Source organism: Mytilus edulis, chromosome 14 (genome assembly GCF_963676685.1).
Source record: "Mytilus edulis chromosome 14, xbMytEdul2.2, whole genome shotgun sequence".
Lineage (NCBI taxonomy): Eukaryota > Metazoa > Mollusca > Bivalvia > Mytilida > Mytilidae > Mytilus > Mytilus edulis.
In genome coordinates, this window is record NC_092357.1 from 52,202,385 (window position 1) to 52,228,221 (window position 25,837).

Here is a 25,837-nt window from a genome sequence, read left to right on the forward strand (position 1 = left end):
AAGACTTTAAGATGATCACTGAACCATAAATTAAAGTCAAGTGGACCTTGTCTACAGGATGTGTAAACCTTGCAGTGAATTTAAGTACTCATAATAATTTTAATAAAAATCATGATATACAAGTGAATCAGTGAGCTACTTCTCTCACTCCTCACTAATGATATCCCCCCCCCCCTTTTTGCTAAAAGTATAAGGTAAACATGAAGTTGTTGAGTGATGAATCTGAAAACACATCACACAGTATAATAATAATAATAATAATAATAAATTCTTTATTTAAAGAGGGTAACTCAATTAGAAATAGTCTAATTTTCATTGAGGCCCTCAAACAAAATACATGCATACAGTTAACATTCATACATTCATACATTAATTTACAATATATATTACTAGTATATACACAATTCAATCATTGAAATATACAATGGGTAATAAATGACAATATTTGATATAGTTTTGTTAGAGGAAAACAAATTAGTTGACTTGCATATAATTTTCAAGAAAATGATTATAACTATGTTTCTTGAATAATTCCACATTAGGACATTTCTTTATTTCGAGTGGTAAATTATTCCATACTTTGGTTGCAGAATAATGAAAAGATTTTTTATAAAAATTTGTATTTGGTCTTGGAACAAAAAGATCATTATTAGAGACAGATCGTAAGTTGTGGCGTTGCACATCATCAATATTTAGTATTGCTAAGTAATCAGGTGTTAGCCCATTTACAATTTTATACATTAGAATTGATTGTTGGTATTTTATTCTTTTGGTAAAAGATAGCCATTTTAAAGAAGAAAACATGAAATTAGATGGAATAGAAATATCGCATTCCAGTATAATTCTTGCTACTCTTTTTTGAAGTTTTATGATTCTATCTGAATCTTTTTGTAATAAATTTCCCCAAACTGAACTACAATAGTCTATATATGGTAGAATATATGCATTATAAAATAGTTGCCTTGTGTGTATTGGCAAATATACTTTAATTTTATATAAAAGTGATACTTTAGATGAGATAATTTTACATATACGATCAACATGATCTTCCCAGCTTAAATTTTCATCAATGTCTATTCCAAGTAATTTGAAAGAATGGACATTCTCAATACATGTTTCGTTGACGGTAATACATAATTCTGATAGTTGTTTAAGTTTTTGTTTTGAACCCAATTTCATACACTTAGTTTTTTGTGCATTGATTTTCATACTGTTATTGTTACACCAAGATTGTATAGTATTTAAATCATTTTGCAATATGCTGTTTATTTTTTCAATGTTTTTATCATGAAAATGCAATGTTGAATCATCAGCATATAAATCCATATTGGATTGTTTAACATGAAGTGGTAAATCATTTATATATATTAAAAATAACAGTATAGCTGACTCATATAAACCCTGAAACCAAATTTCAGAATTCCAGGTAATGTAGTTCATGAGAAAGATGTGATGAAAAAAATATTCATGGGACAGACAGACTGACTTGATAGACTGGGCCCGGTTGTTCGTTGCCTTTTTAAGAATGTCCTATAACAACAACGTTCTTAAGATTTGTCGAAAATCAATGAGATACTTTAATTATAAAGAGAAATAAATCAAACAGTAATTACGGTCGAAAATATTCTTTTCTCTTTTGTACATCGACTAACAATTTTTTTCTTCTTGTCTGTAACTCTCCTTTTTGAAAACTTAATATTACATTTGTTTACCTTCGTGGTCACAGATACCCTGAACATTGATGGAATGAAAGTTTTTTCTGTTGACAAATGCATACTCATTATCACTGGGTGCTTGTATGCGAATATGAGTTCCATCCACTGCTCCTATAACACATGGAAATCTGGCAATGTTATAGAATCCATTTATAATGGCTGGTTTGGTAGTCTCGTCAGGCCAACGAAGAAAATCTGCCCCATGGGCGCTAATTGCACCTGTCACCACTTGAATAATTCTGGAAACGGTCGATTTATCGTACCCGAAGGTGTCACCAATGACTTGCATAAAGCTGCCAAAAGCATAGTATCTCAAAGCAATTTTAATCTGAGTTTCCACCGGAATAGCATGGCTTCTGTTGGTACGTCTTTTAAGATCATCATTAAGCAAGTTTGTCAGAATTTGAATGCTTTCTTTCGAAAACCTATATCTTGCCTGAAATTCAGACTCTGTATATGGTTCTGCACCAAGAAATTCCCTATAAATGCGTGGTTTATACCTTTGCTGTACATCATACAACAAGCGGGCAGCCATATTTAACCTCTGGATAAGAACTTATCCGAACCCCTAGACACTGGACAAAATTTGTCCATGGTTAAGCTATTTTAACCACTGGACAACTTTTGAACAACCAAATTTGTCCAATGGACAAAAGATATCCACTGGATACAGAATTTATCCAGTGGATAACTTTATCCGGCCTTTTGAACAACCGGGCCCTGATGGATAAAGTTTTAACTGAATACTCAATAAAATGTTTACTAAACATTTAGATATTGGCTTATTACAAATATTAGTTTCAACTAAGCTATTACAAATATAAGTTTGAAATGTTTAAAATATATTCAAGTTCAAGTATATATACTTGTGTCCTGCAAAATTTGTTTTTAAATGTTTTTTTTTTATTACCTTGTATCCATTGTGGAGAAAAAAGTAGGAATTTTAGCATCAATAGCATCCTTGAAATCTTCTTCACTGTTGACACTAGAACTTGACATTGATTCCAAATTATTCAAATTAGTGTCTTGTTTTAACGGGTCTATAGATGTTTCTGGTATAATATCTTGTTGTGGAGAATGTTTCTTTTGATCTACGCTAACAGAATTGTTATGAGATGAATTTAATGATACATTATTTGAATTGGATTGAACTCCAGATATGTCTATTTCTGCTATGGAATGATTTGTAAGTGATGATTCTGACGTGGTTCTTTGTTTGGATGAGTTATGGTCCTTAGTTGCAGGGGAATCACTTCCTGCCCGACCTCTTGGTGATGACCTTAAAAGATAAATTTAATGAAATGTTGCTTTATCCTTAATCATGACTACTAACACCATTTTTTTTTAAATATATTTTTAACATATTGAATAAATTTCTCCAGTTTAGTTTAGATTTTTATTCAAAAACCACATTGTAGGTAATATGGAATATATTTTTTTTTTCATTTGTAAAGGCTGTATATATATATATATGGAAACGGTTTAACCTTTATAAAATTTTTAACAAGTTGTGCTTAAATTAGTCGTTTTATTGATATCTACTCTATATATTTTTAATTATACTTATCAGAACTCTGATTATCCAATAAATGACATTTCCATTTATAATTTATGAAAAAAATTCCATGGACCCATATAAAGCAACATAAAGCATGTACAGTTCTTTTAGTTAAATGATTCTAAAACCTTTATATATCGGATTCTTTAGAAGAAAATTTAAGACTTTATTTTTTATCATCTATTTTCTTAATGATATTCAAATTTGTTCATCAACACACATTATGAAGTGGTTCTGTAATCAGTATTTTTTTTATATTATCTAAACTAAGTTTTCAATTCTTGTAATTATATAACTATACATATTTTTTGTTTTACTTACGAATCATGTGAAACTGTTCTATGCAGTCCAGGTTTTATCTGAAAATGGAAAACATTTTTTTCTTAAATCCTCATACAAGACTGAGTCTACAAAAAAAACACTATTTTTTTTAATTTTCTTTCATTAAAGTTCATTCAAATACCAGTTTTATTGTTCTAGTTGAGTTGCGCTGTCTTCAATTATAACATATTCAATATTTAGGTCATATGATACAAATAATAATTATCATTTCAGCATTGTTGCTAGGTTTTAGTCCTTATAATGTTGAATTTCCTCTGTCTGCTTTAACAAGCCTAATCAAAGTGATGGAAATCACTCATGGAAAGATTAGAAGAGTAGTTTGAATTATTTCATATTAAGGTATGGTGGGGAAAAATGAACATTTATAAAGCATGATTGCTGAAAATTGCATTTACAGCAGGTCTTTAGAACATGTAGAAGGAAACTTGATTTTCCAGTATGAGGATAAAATGAGCTCAAATTAAATAATATGGGTCTCTTAATTTGCACAATTTTATTAAAACTGCAGTTTACAATGGTTTATATCTTATCGAAATTATGTTGCCGGATCTGAACATGTTTCAAAAAAACAAAAAAATGCAAAAAAAATTCTAGTAAATGTTACCAACTATCCTTGGAAGACATAAATCTGGACCAACAGCTTAAAACTTTAAAGTGTCAACAAAAAAAAATTGAAAAATGTTGTTTTGGGGCATTTTGTAAGTTGAAACAGAGGTTATATGGCATTGAAGATTAAAAGTTTTAGAGTGCCTTTTGATCAATTTTTAAAGTATTTTTCAACACAGGGCATTGAAAACGTACTTTTTCAACGTAAACCAATTAAAAAACTTATCTTATTGAAATGTGGATTCTTTCTTGATTGCAAAAATATATATTCACTTCTAATAAAAATTCAAATAACTAAAATAGACATAATGATTGATGGTAAATAAACTAATAAAAAATGGTTTGTTATAGGGCCAATTAAAATTAATTGCTAGATTTTCATCCCCGCCCGCCCCTCTGAAATCGTCCCGCCCCGATTTTATTTATTTAACAAAAATACGATTTCCGGATTTTGTTCATGTCCATTACCGGGAACCATCGATAACTTCTTTTCATTCAAAACTTCCTGTTTCAAATTTCGTTTTTGTATTTCTTCTAGTAATCTAACGAAAATGATTAAGTCAACATATTCTGCTGCTCTATGATGACAACATCATCTACCGAGAATAGAGATTGATAACGAGAAGGGCATGAAATATTCGAGTTACGAGTAAAATGCCTTGTCCTTGAACGCAAATTGCGGTAGTCACAAGTGATTCGAAAACCGTGTTTCTTCTGTATTTATACAATGACTTTGTGTCAGGAAATTTGGACTGTGAATGATATCCAAAGTGCAAGAATGGTACAAAAAAATATGACTGGATTAAAGAAATTGAAACAAGCACAAACTTGTTTGATCTATGACCATATATTGAGAAAAAAAGTCGACAAACACACATTTTAATTATAATACCCATGGCTGTTGTTTTTGTTGACAAACAGCAAACACCCTCTGTAACTGTCAACTGTCCCAATACTCTCAATTTAGTCATTAAACAACAACTACTTTTTGGTTAAGTTCATGTTTTACAATACTGAGTTTACATTTTATTCTGTACTCATAATACTTGTGTTGCATACAATTGTACCAATACATTTTATTGATTTTATGGGGACTACAAACCATTGCTTAGAAAGCAAAATAAATTTGGTGTAGTTATAGTCCAACTTAGAGAGAATTTCTCTTCTTTTTGATGTATACTATAAATAGGTTTCTGAAGCGGCAATTACATGTATAAAAAATTAACAATGGTTGCCAATCAGGGATTTTTATTTAAGAGTTTAACAAATAGTGTAGGATTCCTCATACAGCATGTATATACATTATACAAGCTTGTTTTCCACTAGTTTATACCCCGCTGTATGAAGAACTTGTGACGAGGGTTTCATATGAAATAAAATTTTAAAAATAAAATCCTCCCACCCGCCCCATTTTTTTCAAAAATTTGGATGAAAATCTACTAATTAATTTTAGTTGGCCTAGTTAAAAGTTTTAAAATTTTTAAACTGTTTCAAGCCAATTCCTGATAAAAAAAAAAGTGTACTAATTTAATTGTTGATTAATTACAGATGATTATTGGAAATTTATCAAGTAAATAATAGGCCTTACTTGAATACCTTTTATTTATTCATATTTATATTCATATTTCATTTTTTTTGAGATCTTGTTAATCCATTAATCATTTATCTTTCAGATAAATTTACAGAATCACTTTATGTAATGTTGATCAAAAGTAATTGGCAATAAATAAATCTATCATCCTTATAAATATCAAACATCTAATATACACATTTGTGTATTCAATTATGAGGTCAAATACTTGTGTATTAAGAATTATATGGATATTGAGTGGTCTGTGTAATTATGTAAGACTGAGGTTGATAGGTAATGTGGTCAATTTGATTGGCAGTTTAGGAGGTGGGGCATTGTAATTGAAGGTCCACCTTGTCTCTGATTGTTTAGTGATAATGACAGTTGTCAATCATACTAGTTGAATCAATACCCAGTTACCTAATCACAGTGTTTTTTAAAAAGCCTGCACATCAACACACCTTAATGACATACATTCTTGAATGAACTGCTCCAATAATATACCCAGTTTTTTCAGTTTATATGTGTATTATGTGCACATACATGAGAACCATAGGGAACTATATTTCAGTGTGAATACATTTAGTAACAGTAGCTAACCTGTCCTGTTGTTAGGGAGGGTGGTGCCTAAGTAAAGATTTAGAACAAGTTCTAATCTTTCCAAAAAGAACAACGAGCCTGTTATGTTTATGTATCTGTGTTTCAATTTCATTAATGAATTTACCTATATCATAGTAGATTTTTAACACTTAAAGCCTCAATACTGAAAAATAATCCAGAACATTTTTTTCAACTGAGATTTCTAAATACTTGCACATTTTGTAAATTTCATTTAAATACAAAAAAAACAAAAAAATAACTGAAATAAAGTTCTCAAAGTTATAGAAATTCTAAGGGAAATAACTCTGGAAAGATATCATTTGATCTTTAATTAATACAAACATGCGGATAAAAATAATACAAATCTAAAAACTTACAAAGAGTGGGGGGTGTAAAAAAGAAGACATCATGTCAAAAAGAAGTGAAGTATTTATTTTAATAACTATAATCATTAATACACTTTGACTGGGTAGATAGAGTTAAACAAGTATCCTGCTTTTGGAAAAAAATGAAATTTAACCTTCCAAGTCAAGTCCTTTGATGTCCTTTTTCTAAAACCATTTATAAACTTGGCTCTCTAAATACGTAACAGACCTATGCTTAAAGTCAAAGACACTGAAGTAACTATCTTAGGCTGTGTTCACACCAAATGCTGTGTACAGTTAACATGTTTACATTTGGTTTAATGTAATGTACACTAGTTTCACATTAAATTTGTTCACATCTATACACCTTGTTTAGCTACCTGTACATAAGATTTGTTCACACTTGTAAACTATATGTCATTTAGATGTTCATTACATAGAACCGCATTCAAGTTTTCAAACAACTGTTCTAGCAGTAGGGAACGACCATTTGACTTCAAAAAAAAAAGGGGGACGGATTTTTCCACAATTTGATTAAAAAAAATTCTGGTCATTCAGATGATTAGAATGAATTTATAATATTCTGAATCCAAAGTTTCCACAAAATTATAGTGTTAAATATTAGATTGGTATCATTGAAAAAGAAACTAATTATAAACTTTCGCGTGAGAAAAAAATTCTGACTCAGAAACACCCCCATTTTGTTGAAGTAAAGTGGTTGCTCCTTTAAGAAAGTAATTTTGGATGATTTGCAGTAGTTTAAAGATGTCTCCATTACGCATTAAAAATGTAGGCTCGACATCAGCATGCTTACAGACGAAGAAAAAAAATTAAGGATCACTACATTTCTATCTTTTCTGTTTGTTTCAAATGGTATTTTTTCTCCAAGGAGTATTTGGCAAAGGGAAGGGGTTATGTTAATATTTTTTTTATTTCTAATTGTATTTTAATGGATCTGAGATACTACACAATAAAAAACATTAACCTCAACCTTTTTTCAGTAATGCATTTATGAGTGAATCGTTGTTTGAGTATAAAGACCAGTGGCAAATATTTCTGTCAGTGTGTACGTCCAATCGATTTGGGAAGACCTTTTCAAATGAATTATGTGTTCGGCAATGATGATGGATAAGTCTAGATTAGGGGTTAATAAGGCTACGTACAGTGTTTTATAACAAATAAATATATCAAGTTTAGACAAATATTTCTGTAAAGAACTTTATTAATAAGTGTTAAAAGTATCAATTTTATATAAAAATTGTTTCTTTTTTAAATATATATGGAAAAATTAAAGTTCTGAATGCCTAGTTTTGTGTACACTTAACCTACACAAGGCCTACATCAACTATCGACTGCATGCAGATAAAACATGATTTAAACTACATGTAAACGTTGAGTTTTATCAATGGGAACGTAATTATGTTTAGTTTATGTGTGAGTTACACTAACACAAGACCGAGTTTAGGTCAATGTGAACACGGCCTTAGATGACTCACCTTCTTTTTTGGAATGTGTAAGGGTAGAGTTGGTAATGATTTAGCGGAATGGATTGGAGAATTCAGTATTCCAGACTCCATCCCCACCCCAGCTTTTGCTAATGCCATGCATTCTTCTAATGTCTGTATAAATGTATCACATGTTGGTCCCAATAGAGAGCTGGCTTCTTCCAACTTCTAAGAAACAGAAAATATAACAAATAAAGCATTATAAGTTCTGCTAAAGTAATACCAGCCCTAATCAAAGCTAAGATCTAACATGTCTAAAGTAATACCAGCCCTAATCAAAGCTAAGCTCTAACATGTCTGCATTATAAGTTCTGCTAAAGTAATACCAGCCCTAATCAAAGCTAAGATCTAACATGTCTAAAGTAATACCAGCCCTAATCAAAGCTAAGCTCTAACATGTCTAAGACTGAAATGAGCTCTTCATTTAATTCTTTTTAAATATTTAGAATTTTTTCTCTTTTCTTCATTTTTTCTGACTTATTCTCTCTTCATTTTTTATATAAAATTTTCTTTCTTCTTTATTATGCCCATCATTCTCTATTGTGTAAACATCAGGACCCTCTGATATTAATGTCTCAATCTTATATGAAGTGCTTTGAGCTAGAATACTGTGTAGAAATGTCTCCCTGCAAACTGTTACCTTAAAACTAGTATATTGAAAAACCGGTTAAGAATAATGGTCTGGTACAAACCCAGATTCATATTTGTATCACACGAATATGTTCTAATCCTTATATATAATATTTGCCAACGGCCCAACGGACATTAAATACCAATCCTTCCATCCACTTTCCCTGTTCTGTACAATTCCAATGACCTACCTGAATGTCTTGTTTTTCTTGTATTGTACTCTTAACAGAATGAACTTGTTGCATTAACAAATCACAATATAATCGTAATTCTGATTTCTTTGTTCTTAATATATCTGGTGAAACATCTCCTAAAACAGAAACAATAAAATATGCAGTAATATTTATAAAAATAAATTAAAATATTTTCCTGATTAAGAACTTACACATGACTAAGGCTCTCAATTAGAAGTAGGGATGGGCAACGATTACTGACAAATGTAATCCATTAATAATCAATTAGAAGAAGGGATGGGCAACGATTACTGACAAATGTAATCCATTAATAATCAATTAGAAGTAGGGATGGGCACAATTACTGACAAATGTAATCCATTAATAATGGGCACGATTACTGACAAATGTAATCCATTAATAATGGGCACGATTACGGACAAATGTAATCCATTAATAATCAATTATATGAAGGATTTTTGTGCAATCAATTAACAATCGATTACTTTAACAAAAGTAATTACATTACTTTTCGATTACTGTCAATTAATTACACACTTTAAAATAATGAAGAAAGTTTAAATACAACTACATGTTTGCTGCTCAATTTATTCAGAGTGGAAATTTAGAACATTTCAAAAACAGCTTTAAAGCATAGTTTTAAAATGTTATCTTGAGAGTTGTTTTCTAGATGGAAGCTCTTACAGAGGGTTTAAAATATTAAATTATTCCTAAGTGAGTGATGATAAACACGAGAACATGCATTTGCTTGAAATGACATCGAACATTGCATCAATTGTTTCTTTTTATTGCAGGTCATTTTCTCAATAGTTTGAAAAATTTTGCTGACTTACTGACTTAAGTTTGATATTTACTTATTTTTATAATATTTATTTGAATAAAATTCTTTGCAATCTGAGTGGTTTCCTCTAAAAATAATGTATATAAAAAAATTTAAAAAAAATATTTGAATTTATTCTAAATGGATGGAAATTTATAATTTATAATGACATGAATGAATTTATCCTTTTTTTTGGATAATCCCTCTAATTACACCTTCTGCAACTGTTAATTGAGAACAGTTTATAACCTGAGGGCATCCTAGGCTTTCAATAATTAATTAGGGTGTGTTCTCATTTCGCCTTAGCTGTGGCCAGATGGGAATTGATGGGAATTGAACTAAGGCGAAATGTGAATTTAGATAAAATTATTAAATAAACAAATTTAACCTCTGTGTTTTTATAGTATTTTAAAAACATCTAATTAGGGAATTGTTTCTCTTGAATTATTATTTTTAATAATAGTGACAATTTTTATGATCTTAAAAGAAAAAAAATCCACAATAAAACATGAGTCAGTAGGAAATTTGCTTTTATTTTATGCTTAATTTAATATAAGTTTCAATTGTATAAATTTTATGCAATTAGAAAGTTCTTAATAATCAGTCAATTATCCTTACATTGTGCAACACAAAGAGTTAAAAAATAAAAAAAGAAAGAAAAGGTGTATTCGCACAAACTTGTTTACATATATTACAGAAACTTTAATAAAATAAATATTTTTTTTTTTTTTTAAACTTGTGTTATTATAATTGTAAAAATACACAAAAAAAGAAGATGTGGTATAATTGCCAATGAGACAACTCTTCACAAGAGACCAAAATGACACAGATATCAACAACTATAGGTCAACATACAGCTTTAAACAATGAGCAAAGCCCATATTGCATGGTCAGCTATAAAAGGGCCCGAAATGACAATGTAAAGCAATTCAAACGAGAAAACTAACAGCCTTATTTATGTTCAAATAATGAAGAAAAAAGAAATATGTAACGCATAAACAAACGACAACCACTGAATTATATGGTATACTATGACTTGACTTCTTCAAGCTTGGTCCAAATTATATAAGATTCTTCGATCTCCTGGAAAACATCGCCAACCAACATATTAACCTCAGTATTGTGATGCAGCATCTTACATCCTCAAACTTGGAAACTAAATGAACTTTGAACATTCAAATGCGTACATCAGTGCCTTGTTTTTAACAATATGAACTATATGGAATTAATTCTTATGTTATATGTATTAGTGCTTTTTTGTTATGCTATTACTCATAACCTGTACATTTTCTATATTAGTATGCAAATTTAGAATTGGGGTTAGAATTCAGTACTGATTCAGAGATGAAATATTTGTTAAGATAGTATGATATTTGTCTTTAAATTTATTTATTCATTGAAATATGAAATATCCATAGATAATTTGTCATATCTTATAAGACTTTATTTACAACATATAACACGTGAGTAAAAAAATCAGAAAAAGAAGAGCAGCTATAAACCAGATGCTCCGCAGGGCGTAGCTTTAAATGACCGCAGAGGTTGAACCCTGAACGGTAGGGGCAAGTATGGACACAACATTCAAGCTGGATTCAGCTCTAAATTTGGATTGTGATTAAATAGTTGACACAGCATAGGTTTCTGACACAGAATGAATGTGTTCTAATGAACTTAAAATTTTTGTTTTCTCTTAGAGCAATTCACTATGCTGTTGAATATTAATCCTCTCAAAAAAATGTTTGAAGAAATTTTCTTTTTTATTTATGAAATTTCAAATGTTTAATCACATCCCCCTTTCCCTTATTCCAAAACTAATCTCAATTAAAATTTCTAATGGAGTTTGCAACAATAACTACTCATTTAAATACATCATAAAATATTAAGATGTAAAAAAACTGCTTGTTATCACTGAATGGTAAATAAAGATTATTTTAATTTATCAGTTGGTGGTAAAAAGTGAATATACATTGTATATTGTATATAACAAAGATTTAAGTTGATTCTGGACAAAGAAAGATAACTCCAATTAAAAAAAAATCTTGCTATTGCACAATATTTTGCAATTAGATATTTCTTGCTTACTATTCTGGACAAAGAAAGATAACTCTAATTAAAAAAAAATTTGCTATTTCACAATATTGTGCAATTAGATATTTCTTGCCATTGCGCAATACTGTGCAATTGAAAAGACTTGCTATTGCACAATACTTAATATAATAATTTTAGATCCTGATTTGGACCAACTTGAAAACTGGGCTCATAATAAAAAATCTAAGTACATTTTTGGATTCAGCATATCAAAGAACCCCAAGATTTCTATTTTTGTTAAAATCAGACTAAGTTTAATTTTGGACCCTTTGGACTTTAGTGTAGACCAATTTGAAAACAGGACCAAAAATGAAGAATATACATACACAGTTAGATTTGGTATATCAAAGAACCCCATTTATTCAATTTTTGATGAAATCAAACAAAGTTTAATTTTGGACCCCGATTTGGACCAACTTGAAAACTGGGCCAATAATCAAGAATCTAAGTACATTTTTAGATTCAGCATATCAAAGAACCTAACTGATTCATTTTTTGTCAAAATCAAACTAAGTTTAATTTTGGACGCTTTGGACCTTAATGTAGACCAATTTGAAAACGGGACCAAAAGTTAAGAATCTACATACACAGTCATGACATATAGATTCGGCATATCAAAGAACCCCAATTATTCAATTTTGATGAAATCAAACAAAGTTTAATTTTGGACCCTTTGGGCCCCTTATTCTGTTGGGACCAAAACTCCCAAAATCAATACCAACCTTCCTTTTATAGTCATAAACCTTGTGTTTAAATTTCATAGATTTCTATTTACTTATACTAACGTTATGGTGCGAAAAACCAAGAAAAATGCTTATTTGGGTCCCTTTTTGGCCCCTAATTCCTAAACTGTTGGGACCTAAACTCCCAAAATCAATACCAACCTTCATTTTGTAGTCATTAACATTGTGTTTAAATTTCATTGATTTATATTTACTTAAACTAAAGCTATTGTGCGAAAACCAAGAATAATGCTTATTTGGGCCCTTTTTTGGCCCCTAATTCCTAAACTGTTGAAACCAAAACTCCCAAAATCAATCCCAACCGTTCTTTTATGGTCATAAACCTTGTGTCAAAATTTCATAGATTTCTATTAACTTAAACTAAAGTTATAGTGCGAAAACCTAGAAAATGCTTATTTGGGCCCTTTTTGGCCCCTAATTCCTAAAATGTTGGGACCAAAACTCCCAAAATCAATACCAACCTTCCTTTTGTGGTCATACCTTTTGTGGTCATAAACCTTGTGTTAAAATTTCATAGATTTCCATTCACTTTTACTAAAGTTAGAGTGCGAAAACTAAAAGTATTCGGACGACGACGACGACGACGCCAACGTGATAGCAATATACGACGAAAATTTTTTCAAATTTTGCGGTCGTATAAAAAGAATTATTTAAAAAGTGGGACACCAAACATAAATAATATTTCATGGTAGAATTTGACATCAAAATAACAAATAATAACTAATTGCAATACAAACAAAACATAACTTAATTACAATGTTTACAGAAGCTCCCATTTAGCCTTAGTTAATTTCGGCGTTTTGCAGTTGCGCTGATCTGCATTTCATTTGTGCCGATTTTTTCTTTCATTTGCGCCGATTTTTTTTTTTTCATTTGCGCAGATTTTTTTACAGGTAAATTACAGGTGAATAGATATAAGATGTGGTATGAGTGCAAATGAGAGAACTCTCCATCCATGTCATGTTATATTTCATTTATCATCATTGACCTCTTCCTTTAGCCAGTTGTACAAATGTAATGAATTGTCAATCATAACATGTATATGACTGTTGTCCCCTGCTCACTACAGGGAGATGGAAGAAGACCTACAAGATACAACTCCAGACTTTTTCTTGACAGTACCCGTAAATCTTTAACCTCTGTCTTTCGGACATCTGCTACATGTTTATGCTCGATCAGTGTTTTGACAATAGAATCTGTGGTGACTCTGGGTTTACATGATTTGTGGTACATTCGTAAGATATGTTCTTATGTTTCAGGACACTAACCTTCCGATATGTATGGCCCTCGATGATTAAAGAATCTACTCCGCGGCTCGTTTCAGTGTGTAATATGTCCATCATGTTACAACGAAGTTCCAGAACAATATGAATCAAAATTCACTTAAACATAAATGAACAACAATTATAACCAGATTTTATCAATGGTATGGTACAGTACATGTACAAGTATTAACTTACCTGTAAATCTAATTAGGAGCAAATATAAAATCGGCGCAAATGAAAGAATGAAAATTTTCAAAATCGGCGCAAATGTCATACGCCTGTTAATTCTTATGTACCTGAAAATTTGTACTAAGGCAAACTGGGATTAATTTTATATAATTATTTTGACAGCTTAGGCGAAATGAGAATAAGCCTTAAGGGCATACGATACAGTTACAGGGGAGATAATGACGTTGCTAACGTAAAATGTTATTTTCGCGACGTCAAACTATGACATATCGGGAAAAGATGCATTTTTCGACTGATTTTTATCATTCAAACTGATTTAATTTGAAAACGAGTGCATGGACCCCTATTTTTTAAAACGACATTTTGTTTCATTTTCCAGGGAGATTATGTGGGTCAAATTTTATAAAACTGTAAATAGTGAATTTTTTTTAATTTTGATAAATATACAGCAAAAAAAGACGCTCTTTTCTCAATTCATGACCATTTGATAAATATGAGTTATTTTTTAATAAAAAAATGCATAAATTTTTATGATACTTATAAAATACAGAAATTGCAAATTATTTAACAAAAAACAATTTGTGTTTATCTTTTAAAACAAAAAAGTTATGTGTTTCTTTCGAAAGGAAAAATACGGCCACTAATCGGAATTTTGAGCTAATATACAAAATTTCGACCTCATTTAACTCAAAAAGTAGCACATGGAGGTATATTTTTTATAACATATTTGATTTAATCAGGCAAAAAATAGCCTATATGGAAATTTTCATCAAACTGTAAATACAGGATCAAAACTATCGTATGCCCTTAATTAGACATAAGTGAAATCAAAACAAAGTCTGTGTCTTATTGATTAGAAGTCTTTGATCATTTGATTATCAAAAAAAGAAGCTTGTTGAGATTTCAAATCATAAAAAATATACATTTTACGGAACAAAAGTTTCAATGCATTGGGTTCATTTTAAAGTAATTTTGTATTCTTTCCTTATTTAGATGTCATACCATTATGAAGACTCAATGGTTATCTATTTTAATATCATTTGTAACTCTTATAGAAAATTAAGCTTTACAGAATTTTATTACAATTATGCTTTCTACTTCAATGTAGTACATACCTTAACTTAGGACTACATGTATTCTTCAATTTATATCTATTTTCTTTTTTTTAACATTTTTGTGTATTATATAAAAGGTCTAAAAGTATTGACAAACATTGAAAGTCGTTTATTTCAAAAGCTGGAAATAAAGTAAAATTTGTAAGGAGATCTGGTTAGTCTTAATGTAGATCTTAATAAGGTATATGATAAACTCTCAAGCAATATTAATACACTCTATTTAAGCAGTACTATACACTGATGAAAACATGCAGTTGTCTATTTTCATTTGAATTATAGGTTTTATTTTATCAAATTATTTTACAAAGGTAATCAAAATTAATCGATGATACATCATAATTTTTACTGTAATCGATTACAGATTACGATTACCCCATCCCTGATTAGAAGTGTTGCAAAGACTGAGGTCAAGAGTTTTTTAAAAATGTTTTAATTTGATGTATTTTTCCATTTGTTTCTTCATGTTTGTTATAAGCCATTGGCACATATGAGTGTAAAGTACATTTCAAATACATCAAGTAAACACGTTCTAATCCATTGTATAATAAAATACTTTGACACAACACATAGATTAAATTTCCTCAAAAATGTTTTAACTTCATAGTTTGCAATAGAAAACAAGCTGAACAGTGAGCATTTGCAACCAAAATGATGTCAGTGCTAGAACACATTGATGTTAAAGAGCAGAAAAGTATATTGTTGTAAAAGTGTTGATCATTCACATACTTGACAATGTACATGTTCACTAGTCTGTTTGTGTTATCACGCAAATGTCGGAAATTTAAGTTCTTTGGTACTTAAATAAAATACATAATTCTTTGGAAATCAAAAAAAATACATAATTCTTTGGAAATCAAAAAAAATACATAATTATAAAGATTTAAAAAAATTATTAGACATGTACAAAACATTTTTTTTATAACAAGTTACAGTCTTACCAAAATACTGAGAACAATTTTTTAACAGACTTACAAATGTTTCAGTTTTATCAATATAATTGTCTACCTTCCTTTATCATGACTTTAAGCACATTTTTTCAACAGTATTTATTGTAAGGTTATCATGTTACAGTGATTGTAAAAACAAAACAAAATTGTACATCAAACACAGCTTTTTTTTATAAAATATTACCTCTGTTAACAACAGTTTCATCAGGTTTTCTTGCATTTTTTTGTGAAGCTTTAGCAGATCCTAATGCTACAAGCCACTGCTGCCGCTCCTGTGATGTGGCAGCTCTAACGTAGAAATGTTGTTCCCCAGGAATTATGAGATCTAGTCGACAATGATCTGTTTGGTGAACTATAAAATGAAAATGTAAAAATATACAAAATGTATATAGATATCTCACATCTTTCACATACAATGTACTGCATTTAATTGTAATTTAAAGGTGTTCAAAAATGTGATGGAAAATATTTACAAAGTTTTAATTTTGTTGCTGAACAACATGACAGGTGAGAAACATGACAGGTGAGCAACATGACAGGTGAGCAACATAACAGGTGAGCAACATGACAGGTGAACAACATGACAGGTGATCAACATGACAGGTGAGTCACATGACAAGTGAGCCACATGATAGGTGAGCCACATGACAGGTGAGTAACATGACAGGTGAGCCACACGACAGGTGAGCCACACGACAGTTGAGCCACATGACAGGTGAGTAACATGACGGGTGAGCAACATGACGGGTGAGCAACATGACGGGTGAGCAACATGACGGGTGAGCAACATGACGGGTGAGCAACATGACGGGTGAGCAACATGACAGGTGAACAACATGACAGGTGAGCAACATGACAGGTGAGCCAGGTGAGCCACATGACGGGTGAGTAACATGGCGGTTTAGGAAAATGACGGGTGAACAACATGACAGGTGAGCAACATGACAGGTGAGCAACATGACGGGTGAGCAACATGACGGGTGAGCAACATGACAGGTGAGCAACATGACAGGTAACAGCAACATGACAGGTGCAAATAATGGAATCTGCTTGACTTTCCTAAACTAATCTCAGATCGCTCCCAGTTGACAGGGTTTGTGTTGCTTAGTCTTTATTTTTTTACATGTGTTTTATAGACTTTTGGTTCTTTTGTTTTATGTCCTAATGTTTTTGGAGGCATTGTCTGCAATTTACTTTGGAGTAGGGGTTTTGAGTTTTCCTGTGCCTCTACTTAAAATAATTTGTATTTTTTTGGCAAATTCATTTCTCTTCTTTCTTTTTTTGTTGTTGCTACATTAAATGTCTGTATAAGAACAACAGGTTTATTTGAGTGATATACTTTTAAACATGATCTTTTCTATACCGGTAGTTATATTATTGTACTACCAATAAAAATTCATTACTTTTTACTATAATTTAACTCCCTGCTTGCCAACCTTGACCTTGAGAAGTAGTGAGTTTAATGCCCAGCTTATTGACAAACCAGATTTTAATTTTCATCGGAGTTCCATATTTTTTGTTATTTTACTTTCCGTTGTCATTACTTTATTCAAACGTTGCCAATATACCTCTAATATCACAAGTGGCCATTCTTATAGATCCTTTACAGCCATTTACCATCTCTTCTTGGGATTTGTAATAGGATAAAATATCATTACTGAGAACAAACCATCGAGGCTGCCAACCTGCAAAGATAAAATATTGTTACTGAAATCAAACAATAGAGGCTGCCAATGCAACCTGCAATGATAAAATGATTTAGACGCAACAAGATTTAGATACATTGCACTAGCTGACCAACTGACTGAAGTCTTGAACAACTAACATGATTACAGGTCACCCTTCAAAAATTTATATGCCTGATTATGTTTGGAAATAAATGAATAAGTCTTTATACAAAACATAAGAAGCAAAAGCAAACTGAAAACTTAATTTTTGAGATCTCCATCAAATAAACTTTGTGATAGTAGTCACCCAACCAGAATTCATTCAATTGTCTGCTTAAAAAATGCTTTTTAAAACTAAATGGGACTGTCTCTAACCTGAAATATATGCCAAACTGAATGTTTTAGCATAATAATGGTAAGTAAATGAAACAACTTTTTACTTAAAGTATGTACAATATATATATATGGTGATGTAAGTTTTGTATTTATCATGACTTTTGATCTAAATTTTGGTGCAAAAGTGTAGGGTGTATTGCCGTATAGGTCTCTCCTGGACTGATACTGAGTCTTGTGGGATAGTGTGTACCAACTACCCATCCATCTTGTACATATTGTAAAGACTAGTCTTCTTCTTCTTATGGTATCCAGTTCAATCAGATTTTTGATGATTACCAACTGCTGTGCATGCGTACGATAATAATAAATAAATATTTACAAAAGAATAGTGCCAAAAATAAACAAATACTAACATGACATGTGGTTAAAACTATTTACATAACTACTAGGTTTACTGTTCTATATTGTAGAGAACATTAGGTGTCAACTGTTCTCTTAAAATATTTAAGGTCGGAGAAAGTACTACCTTTGGAGGTAGTACATTCTATTGTGTAATAGTAAACGAAAAAAAAATGAAGAATATTTGTAACAGTCTTTAAATGTAAGTATGTGCCTGTAAGTTTGTGGATGAAATTGTTGGGTTCTATTGTCTGTTGGTATGAGTAAATCTGATGGTACAGCGACAATATGGTGAACAATTTTATAAAACATTACAAGTCTAGTTTTAAGTCTGTGTTGTTGTAAGGTAGGCCAATTTAAAGTATTGACCATGTCTGCAACGCTACTGGTGTTGTGATAACGATTGCAGGCATACCTGCATTGTAGCTGCCTGACGTTGAACCATCTCAAGTTTATTGCATTGTTCAGCAGTATGAGGGTTCCAAACCAAACAAGCATATTCTAGTTTTGGTTGGACAAGTGCTAGGTATGCCTGGGACTTAATGTTTGTAATTGATGTTTTTAGATTTCTTTTTAGAAATCCTAGACTTTTATTTGCATTGCCAATGATGTTGTTTGTATGCTGGTTCCATTTTAAGTCAGATTGCAGTGTTATACCAAGATATTTAGCGGAGGAGACAGATTCTGGGGTATGACTGTGAAGGATGTAGTCGTGTTTAATTGTATTTTTCTTATTTGAGGCTGTGAGAACTGTACATTTGTCTGGATGGAAAGCCATCAGCCAGTCTTCTTCCCACTTTGCGGCAACATCAAGATCTTCCTGAAGGCTATCACAATCTTCTTTAGATTTGATGCTTTTGTAAATTATGCTGTCGTCGGCAAACAGTCTGAGTTTACTGGATTTCAAATACAAAAAAAGTATTCTGGTAGGTCGTCTATGTAAACCAGAAATAGAACTGAACCCAGAAATGTTCCCTGTCAGACACCAGAAGTAACTGGAGCAACGTCTGATGACTCTCCATCAAGGACAACTGTTTGTGTGCGGTTTGATAAAAGGCAGAGATCCAGTTAAGTGTTTTATTTTGTATTCCATAGAAGTGTAGTTTGTATAAGAGTCTTTGGTGTGGGACTTTGTCAAAGGCTTTAGCAAAGTACATAATTACAAGGTCTGTACTGGTGCTATTGTCTGAGTTTGAAGCCAGTTCTTGTATGAAAGATAGAATTTGTGTTTCACATGATCTAGAGTGTCTGAAACCGACTGAAGTAGTGAGACTACAGTCTGTGAAGATGTCTGTTAACAAGTGTAGGAGGTTTTAGTTTGAACCTGAAGTACATGCATCACCTTCCAGTTAACTAATTAGGTGCAGTTTGATAAGAACTTAGAGATTCCAATTTGTTTTAACATCCATACGGCCATAGTGGTGGACATGATGGAAAGCCAACAGAGTCTATAGCTCTCTACAAGATGACAGGATCCAACATATTGATTGGTTTACTTTTCAATGAACTGTTTATTTACCTGAGAAGTAATTTGTCCATTTCAATAAGACACCCTCCATGGTGGACGGATGCTGTGCGTTGTTGTACGGATCTTCCTTGTCGGTTTTTCCAACTGTCACGTCAGCATTTTGTCGGATATGACAGGGGTTACCTATAAATGTACTTCATTAAAAATGATAATTTAAAACTGAAAATATGTTATTATGAAATATTTAAAATCAATTTACGCCGGTAATTTGGGTTTTGACCAAGCAAAAACACGCCACCTCAACAATAACAAATTCGGCTTTTCGCCTTTGATCAAACTTCCTGTTCTGTTCTGATCTGTTCTTGAAGCTCGGTTATATATTTCAGTTCTAGCGAGATTGTTCTTCATATTAATTATTCAACGATAAAGCTAAAAGTGCTTCAGTTATAAATTATAACGCACCAGAACGGACTTTAATGAAACATTTAATCAAACAGGAACAACATATTTATTGACAAAATATAAACTCTGGAAGTATACAGGATGTTAATGTCACCTGTTGGCTTTTGATATGACACGATACACCTTATCGCTATTTGTCCGCCATTACTGGATACTGAGACATAACATAGTAGTCTGCTGGATATATTACACAGGCTTCCATAAAATTTTGACGTCAGAAAACAAAATGTCTTAGTTTAAAAAAAATAAGCTATCATGACCATTACGTTTTTCGATATGTGCGTGCGTGCGTCCGTCTTTTCGTTCGATCATCCGTCGCTCCCGCTTCAGGTTAAAGTTAATAGAGTGGGGTGCTCATTTTCGCCACATCTTTCCATGTTTTCTACAGTTTATGTTCAGGTCTAAATGTTTTTGAAGTATACTGATATTTCTATATGAAGATAACTTCAAATGCAAAATATACTTAAGCTTGAAAACCGGTTTGTTTTAAGAAAATCATCTGAAAAGTAAGATGAAAGGGTGTTTGAAATTTCCGGATGTAGTGTCAATGGGGGACACATATTCGCCGTTTTTACACATCTATTTAAAACCAAATAACCGTAGCTTTTAACAATTTTTATCAAATCAATTGCATTATAGATGAATAGCAGACATTTTTTTATTCCGGAAATTGTCCGAAAATCGTTGTCCGTTTTTCGGTCATTTTCGGTAGGAACCGCAATTTTGTCTCAATTTAAAAAAATATTATATTTGTTATAAAAATATAATTTACGGGTACATTTCTTCCATTTCAGCCATCCTTTGAAGTTTTTACACCTCAAAATCCTTAAACGGCGAAATTGTGTCCCCGGCGAAAATGAGCACGTACCCCACTCTATAGTTTTTCAATATAGTTTTTCATGAAGTTGAAGTCCAATCAATTTGAAACTTAGACCATATGTTAATGCTAAGGGACGGTGCATTATTTATCAAGCAGGGGGGACCGGTGCAAATGGTAAGGGGACATATACATTTTTCAACGTGCAAAGTAGTGGGGCCTGATGATTTTTCATTATCTTAATGCATGGGACATACACTTTTTTCAAATGCTTAAAGGGAAATTCCGCGATTTTTTACTTATCATCTAATTATGTTCATCTTAACATAAAAAACACATTTGCAAAGTTTTAAATTTATATTCCTTCTAATAACGGAGAAAATCAAGTATTTGTAACTTTTTTGGTTGAATTCTCGAGTGGGTCGTGACGTTTTAGCCCGATTTGTTGAATTCTGGGAAAAAATAAAATCTGTTTAACTCTTATAGCTTATCGACAATATACGTAATTAAAAGCTCACAGCTGACGAATGGTCGTAGTTATTAACCACAATATAAGAATGAACGAAAATGAATATGCATATACCGTTTTGTATTGATTGAATTAAACTCCTATAAAATATCTCTAGTAAATGTTTTCGAATAAATTTCATTAATTATTGTTGAGATTTTTTTCATAAGATATTTATTGAACAATTTTACTGATATTGAACTGAAAATATTTCAGTTCTATTTACCGTTATTGTTTTGATGTTTTCAATGCAACTAATGTGTGAGCAGAGTGTGTATGTTCCAGACCATATGAGTATTTGGACCGTACGCGTACGGTCCGGACCGTATACGTATACTCGTACGGTCCGACCATACGCGTACGGTCGGACCGTATGAGTATACGCATATGGTCCAGTAAGAGCTGACCATACATGTTGTTGGATCATATGGGTTAAATTTAAACAAACATTTATTTTTAGTTTTATAAATTTTTATCATTGCAATTAGATGGATAAAATGAACAAATGAACAATTGAAATTAAATATTTGTTTAATTGTATATCTGAATCCTATTTTGGTATTCTCGCCCAAGGTGACACTTGCTACCACAAGTAATGTAATATATTTTACAATTACATGTTTGCAGGTCATTCATGTTCCTTTGCATTTGCATTTTTTTGTAAAGTTTCTAATATTCTAAAACAATTGTCCTCCCACATTATGTTTACTTCCGATATCGTCAATTTAATGATTCAATTAATGTATTACTGATCGACATGCTAAAAACAAGATAGTAACAGCTTTAATTAGCGTGAATTTTTTAAATAGTTAAAAAATAAGTTTTTTATTTCAATTAAAATTGAACTTTTCCATATTAATTCGAGAGTTAAGTAATGTTGATCTGTTACATGCATCTGTAACTTATAAACTTAAGCAACTTCTTAATCATATTAATCAGACCGTACGCGTACGGTCCGACCGTATGAGTATTTTGAAAAAGTACACATACGGTCCAGACCGTACGCGTACGGTCCAAATACTCATACGGTCTAGAACATGTACATGTATATTATTTTGTAAAGGTCACTGTATATTACTCGGCTTGAAGTCAATTCGTTTACCTTGTAGCTATTTAGCCGCAGGTGTGAGTTCAAGCGTACACAGGTATGAATGTTGTTATTTGGAAAGGATAAACAGAAAGGATTAGATAGAGTATGCTGTATTTAATACACTAAGATTTAATACACGACGAGAATAAAGATACAATAATTAAATTGTGTAAATTAATTGAAAATAAAATTCAGATTCATAATTCCGAAAGTGTATAAAATAAAAGGAAACAATTTTGGATTACTTTCTTAGCGGCAATTGGCGTAAAGATTCAAATATGAAGTAAAAAGTAGTAGTTTTAATCTTTAATAAAAACTAAATGCAATATTTCCCAATTTGATATACCATTGCACATCTGTTTGATATCATTGACTTTACCGGAATTTCTTAACTGGTATTCAAATCTGGCTGTGCCGTTTAATGCTCATAAAACTATCGCAATTTTAAAGTTTTTAATTGAAAAAAATACAACATACAACATGCATGATTTTTTTTTAGTTTCTTTTTAACATTTCATTCTACATAATTAAATTCATTTGACAATCATTTAAACGAACTTTTTGTGAAAAGAATGCCAATGATCTAAGCTAAGGCATTATTTTTTTTGAGAATTTTTGTACATTTTTAAAAAAAAAATTCGATGATAATATTTGTGCAATGTTGAACATGATAGCCGTCATTAATCCAAATAAGTAATACAGTAGTTGTAATAAAACTTATATTTTAGTCATACATAACTGATATTGACGAATTTAGAATAGTTCGTCCATACATCGTTGTTCTTGAAACAATCATTATTAGTATACATGTAAGTTTCCTGACGTATAAGTGTCATTGAGGATGAGCTCTAGAGAAAGCAGACTAGTAGCGTTTCGTTAGTTTGTTTGTTGGGAAAGGAGAGGGAATGCAACCACTTGTACAGATAAACGACAGAATTACCATACAAGCATTTATAGTCAACACAACCAGAAAGAGTTCCCATCGTTGGACGGGGAATATGAAGGCTTCCAAGAATGAACAAGTGACATGTCTAACCCTGAACAGTTAGAAAACGGACTATCGACATCGACCGCTTGTTCTTGATATTTGAAACTGCATGCATATATACGTATACGTTTATGATAGTGATGAGTTCTTGCGTCTGACAAAAACTAAATTCCTTCATGGTTATATCTTGCCATACGTTTATATTGGTTTGTAAGGTGATTACTCAAAAGCCGTTTATTTGAAGATGTAGATTCATTTCAATACAGAAATTTCGTCTATATATTAATTTTCACAAGTGTATACCACGGAGAAGCTCTGAAGGTACATTACTCCCATTTTGTTTGGGTGTGAACCATCGATGTTCACAGCAATATCAAAGAATAAGATGATGATGCTAGAAAGAACTATGGGCGTCATGTGGCAAATATTACATGCATATCGTACCATGAGTTGTCAATCTGTATGAAAAGATTTCCAATACAACCATATTATTGAGAAGGAATGTTTACATGCTACATATATACTCTCGTACTAGTATTACAGGGTTCTTGTGGCGTCCACCCTAGACACACATCTTTTTAACGATGTTTAAAAAAAAGACAGAACCAATTTAATGTCATATTTCCCTTGGATACCAAGAAAGAAAATAAATCCAGAAATTAATTTGAAACTTTGATACTCAATAGTTTCCCAGCAAAATATTCACATCCCTTGGGGATAATTAGTGTTCGTCCAGTGCCATATATAACAATTGTGATGACGAATTCCTTCCTTTGTTCGAGAACAATCTTATTGAAATATAAATCTGTGATTTTACTATGTCCACAACTTCGAAGAACCAAAGCAAATTATACATCGACCTGTATTTAAATCAAATTGGTTCTCTTCTTCTTCTTCTTCTTCTAGTATATAGATCTAATAGTCTAACGACATTCGATGATGACATACTGTTGGCATACGTGGACTAGTCTATTTACAAAAACTTTATTCAAAATATATGTTTTTTTCTTATGTTCAATGTATACATGTATATATATTTTAAATTGCGCTATAGTTCCGTAACTTTCTACCCAGTCGTATAAACGAATCGTCGACAAGTGCGTACATTTTTTTAAATCAATATTTCTGGTATGTTCCAATCTGTCCTTCACTATTGACAATGAATATAAATTACATTTTCCCAAATTCACCCTTGGAAAAAATATTTAAATAGATTTTAATTTCATCAAATCTTATTTTTTGGGTATTATTTATATTTTTATGAATAATATTCTTTACACCAAAAATGTTATTTATAAACAAGCGTATGAATTTAGTAATGACAAGTAAGACAGAGTTGTATATTATACATCTGATAGTTCAAAATGGAAAGTTATAAGTTATCCGCCGTGTACACTGATCAATACCTGCAGAGGTGAAACGATGCATGAACTTGCAAGCCCGACAGGAAATCGCGTGAATACCTGGACGTGTCACCTCACACCCCTCACAATACCTTTGGAAGTAATACCTTTAGCCATGCTAGTGATCAGATGAGGGAAGATCAGAATTTATTTGAAAAAAAAGTTTATTACTTTAAAGAATTATGAACAAATTAGATTTTCGAAAACAATTTTCACGGAACAATTATCATTATTTATGATTTCAACTTTGACTTTTTACCTAATTCCAATATCAACAGTTTAATAACAACAGACCATGGTAATTTAAAAAAATAAGAATATTTTCCGTATCAAGTTAGTTAGTCGGATAAAACAACCGTACGATTGACAAGATATCGACACGCAATTACGACTACATCGGTTACTGTAGTTTTGTTCCTTTGTGGTTTATAGACATATCGTTGTTAT

The 25,837-nt window shown here is 31.4% G+C and overlaps 1 protein-coding gene across 1 annotated transcript in view; it reads right to left on the reverse strand.

Annotated features, from left to right (window-relative positions):
- Nucleotides 1-20,493, reverse strand: part of LOC139502405 (pleckstrin homology domain-containing family A member 8-like) — a 37,492-nt gene extending 16,999 nt beyond the window's left edge. The window contains exons 1-7 of the mRNA XM_071291852.1: nucleotides 20,174-20,493; nucleotides 17,821-17,937; nucleotides 16,437-16,604; nucleotides 9,083-9,201; nucleotides 8,253-8,429; nucleotides 3,595-3,632; nucleotides 2,626-2,994 (exon numbers count right to left, since the gene is read on the reverse strand). Coding sequence (XP_071147953.1) covers nucleotides 2,626-2,994; nucleotides 3,595-3,632; nucleotides 8,253-8,429; nucleotides 9,083-9,201; nucleotides 16,437-16,604; nucleotides 17,821-17,937; nucleotides 20,174-20,213 — 1,028 coding nt within the window. The 5' untranslated portion in view covers nucleotides 20,214-20,493. The remainder of the gene's footprint in view (nucleotides 1-2,625; nucleotides 2,995-3,594; nucleotides 3,633-8,252; nucleotides 8,430-9,082; nucleotides 9,202-16,436; nucleotides 16,605-17,820; nucleotides 17,938-20,173) is intronic.
- Nucleotides 20,494-25,837: the final 5,344 nt, after the last annotated feature.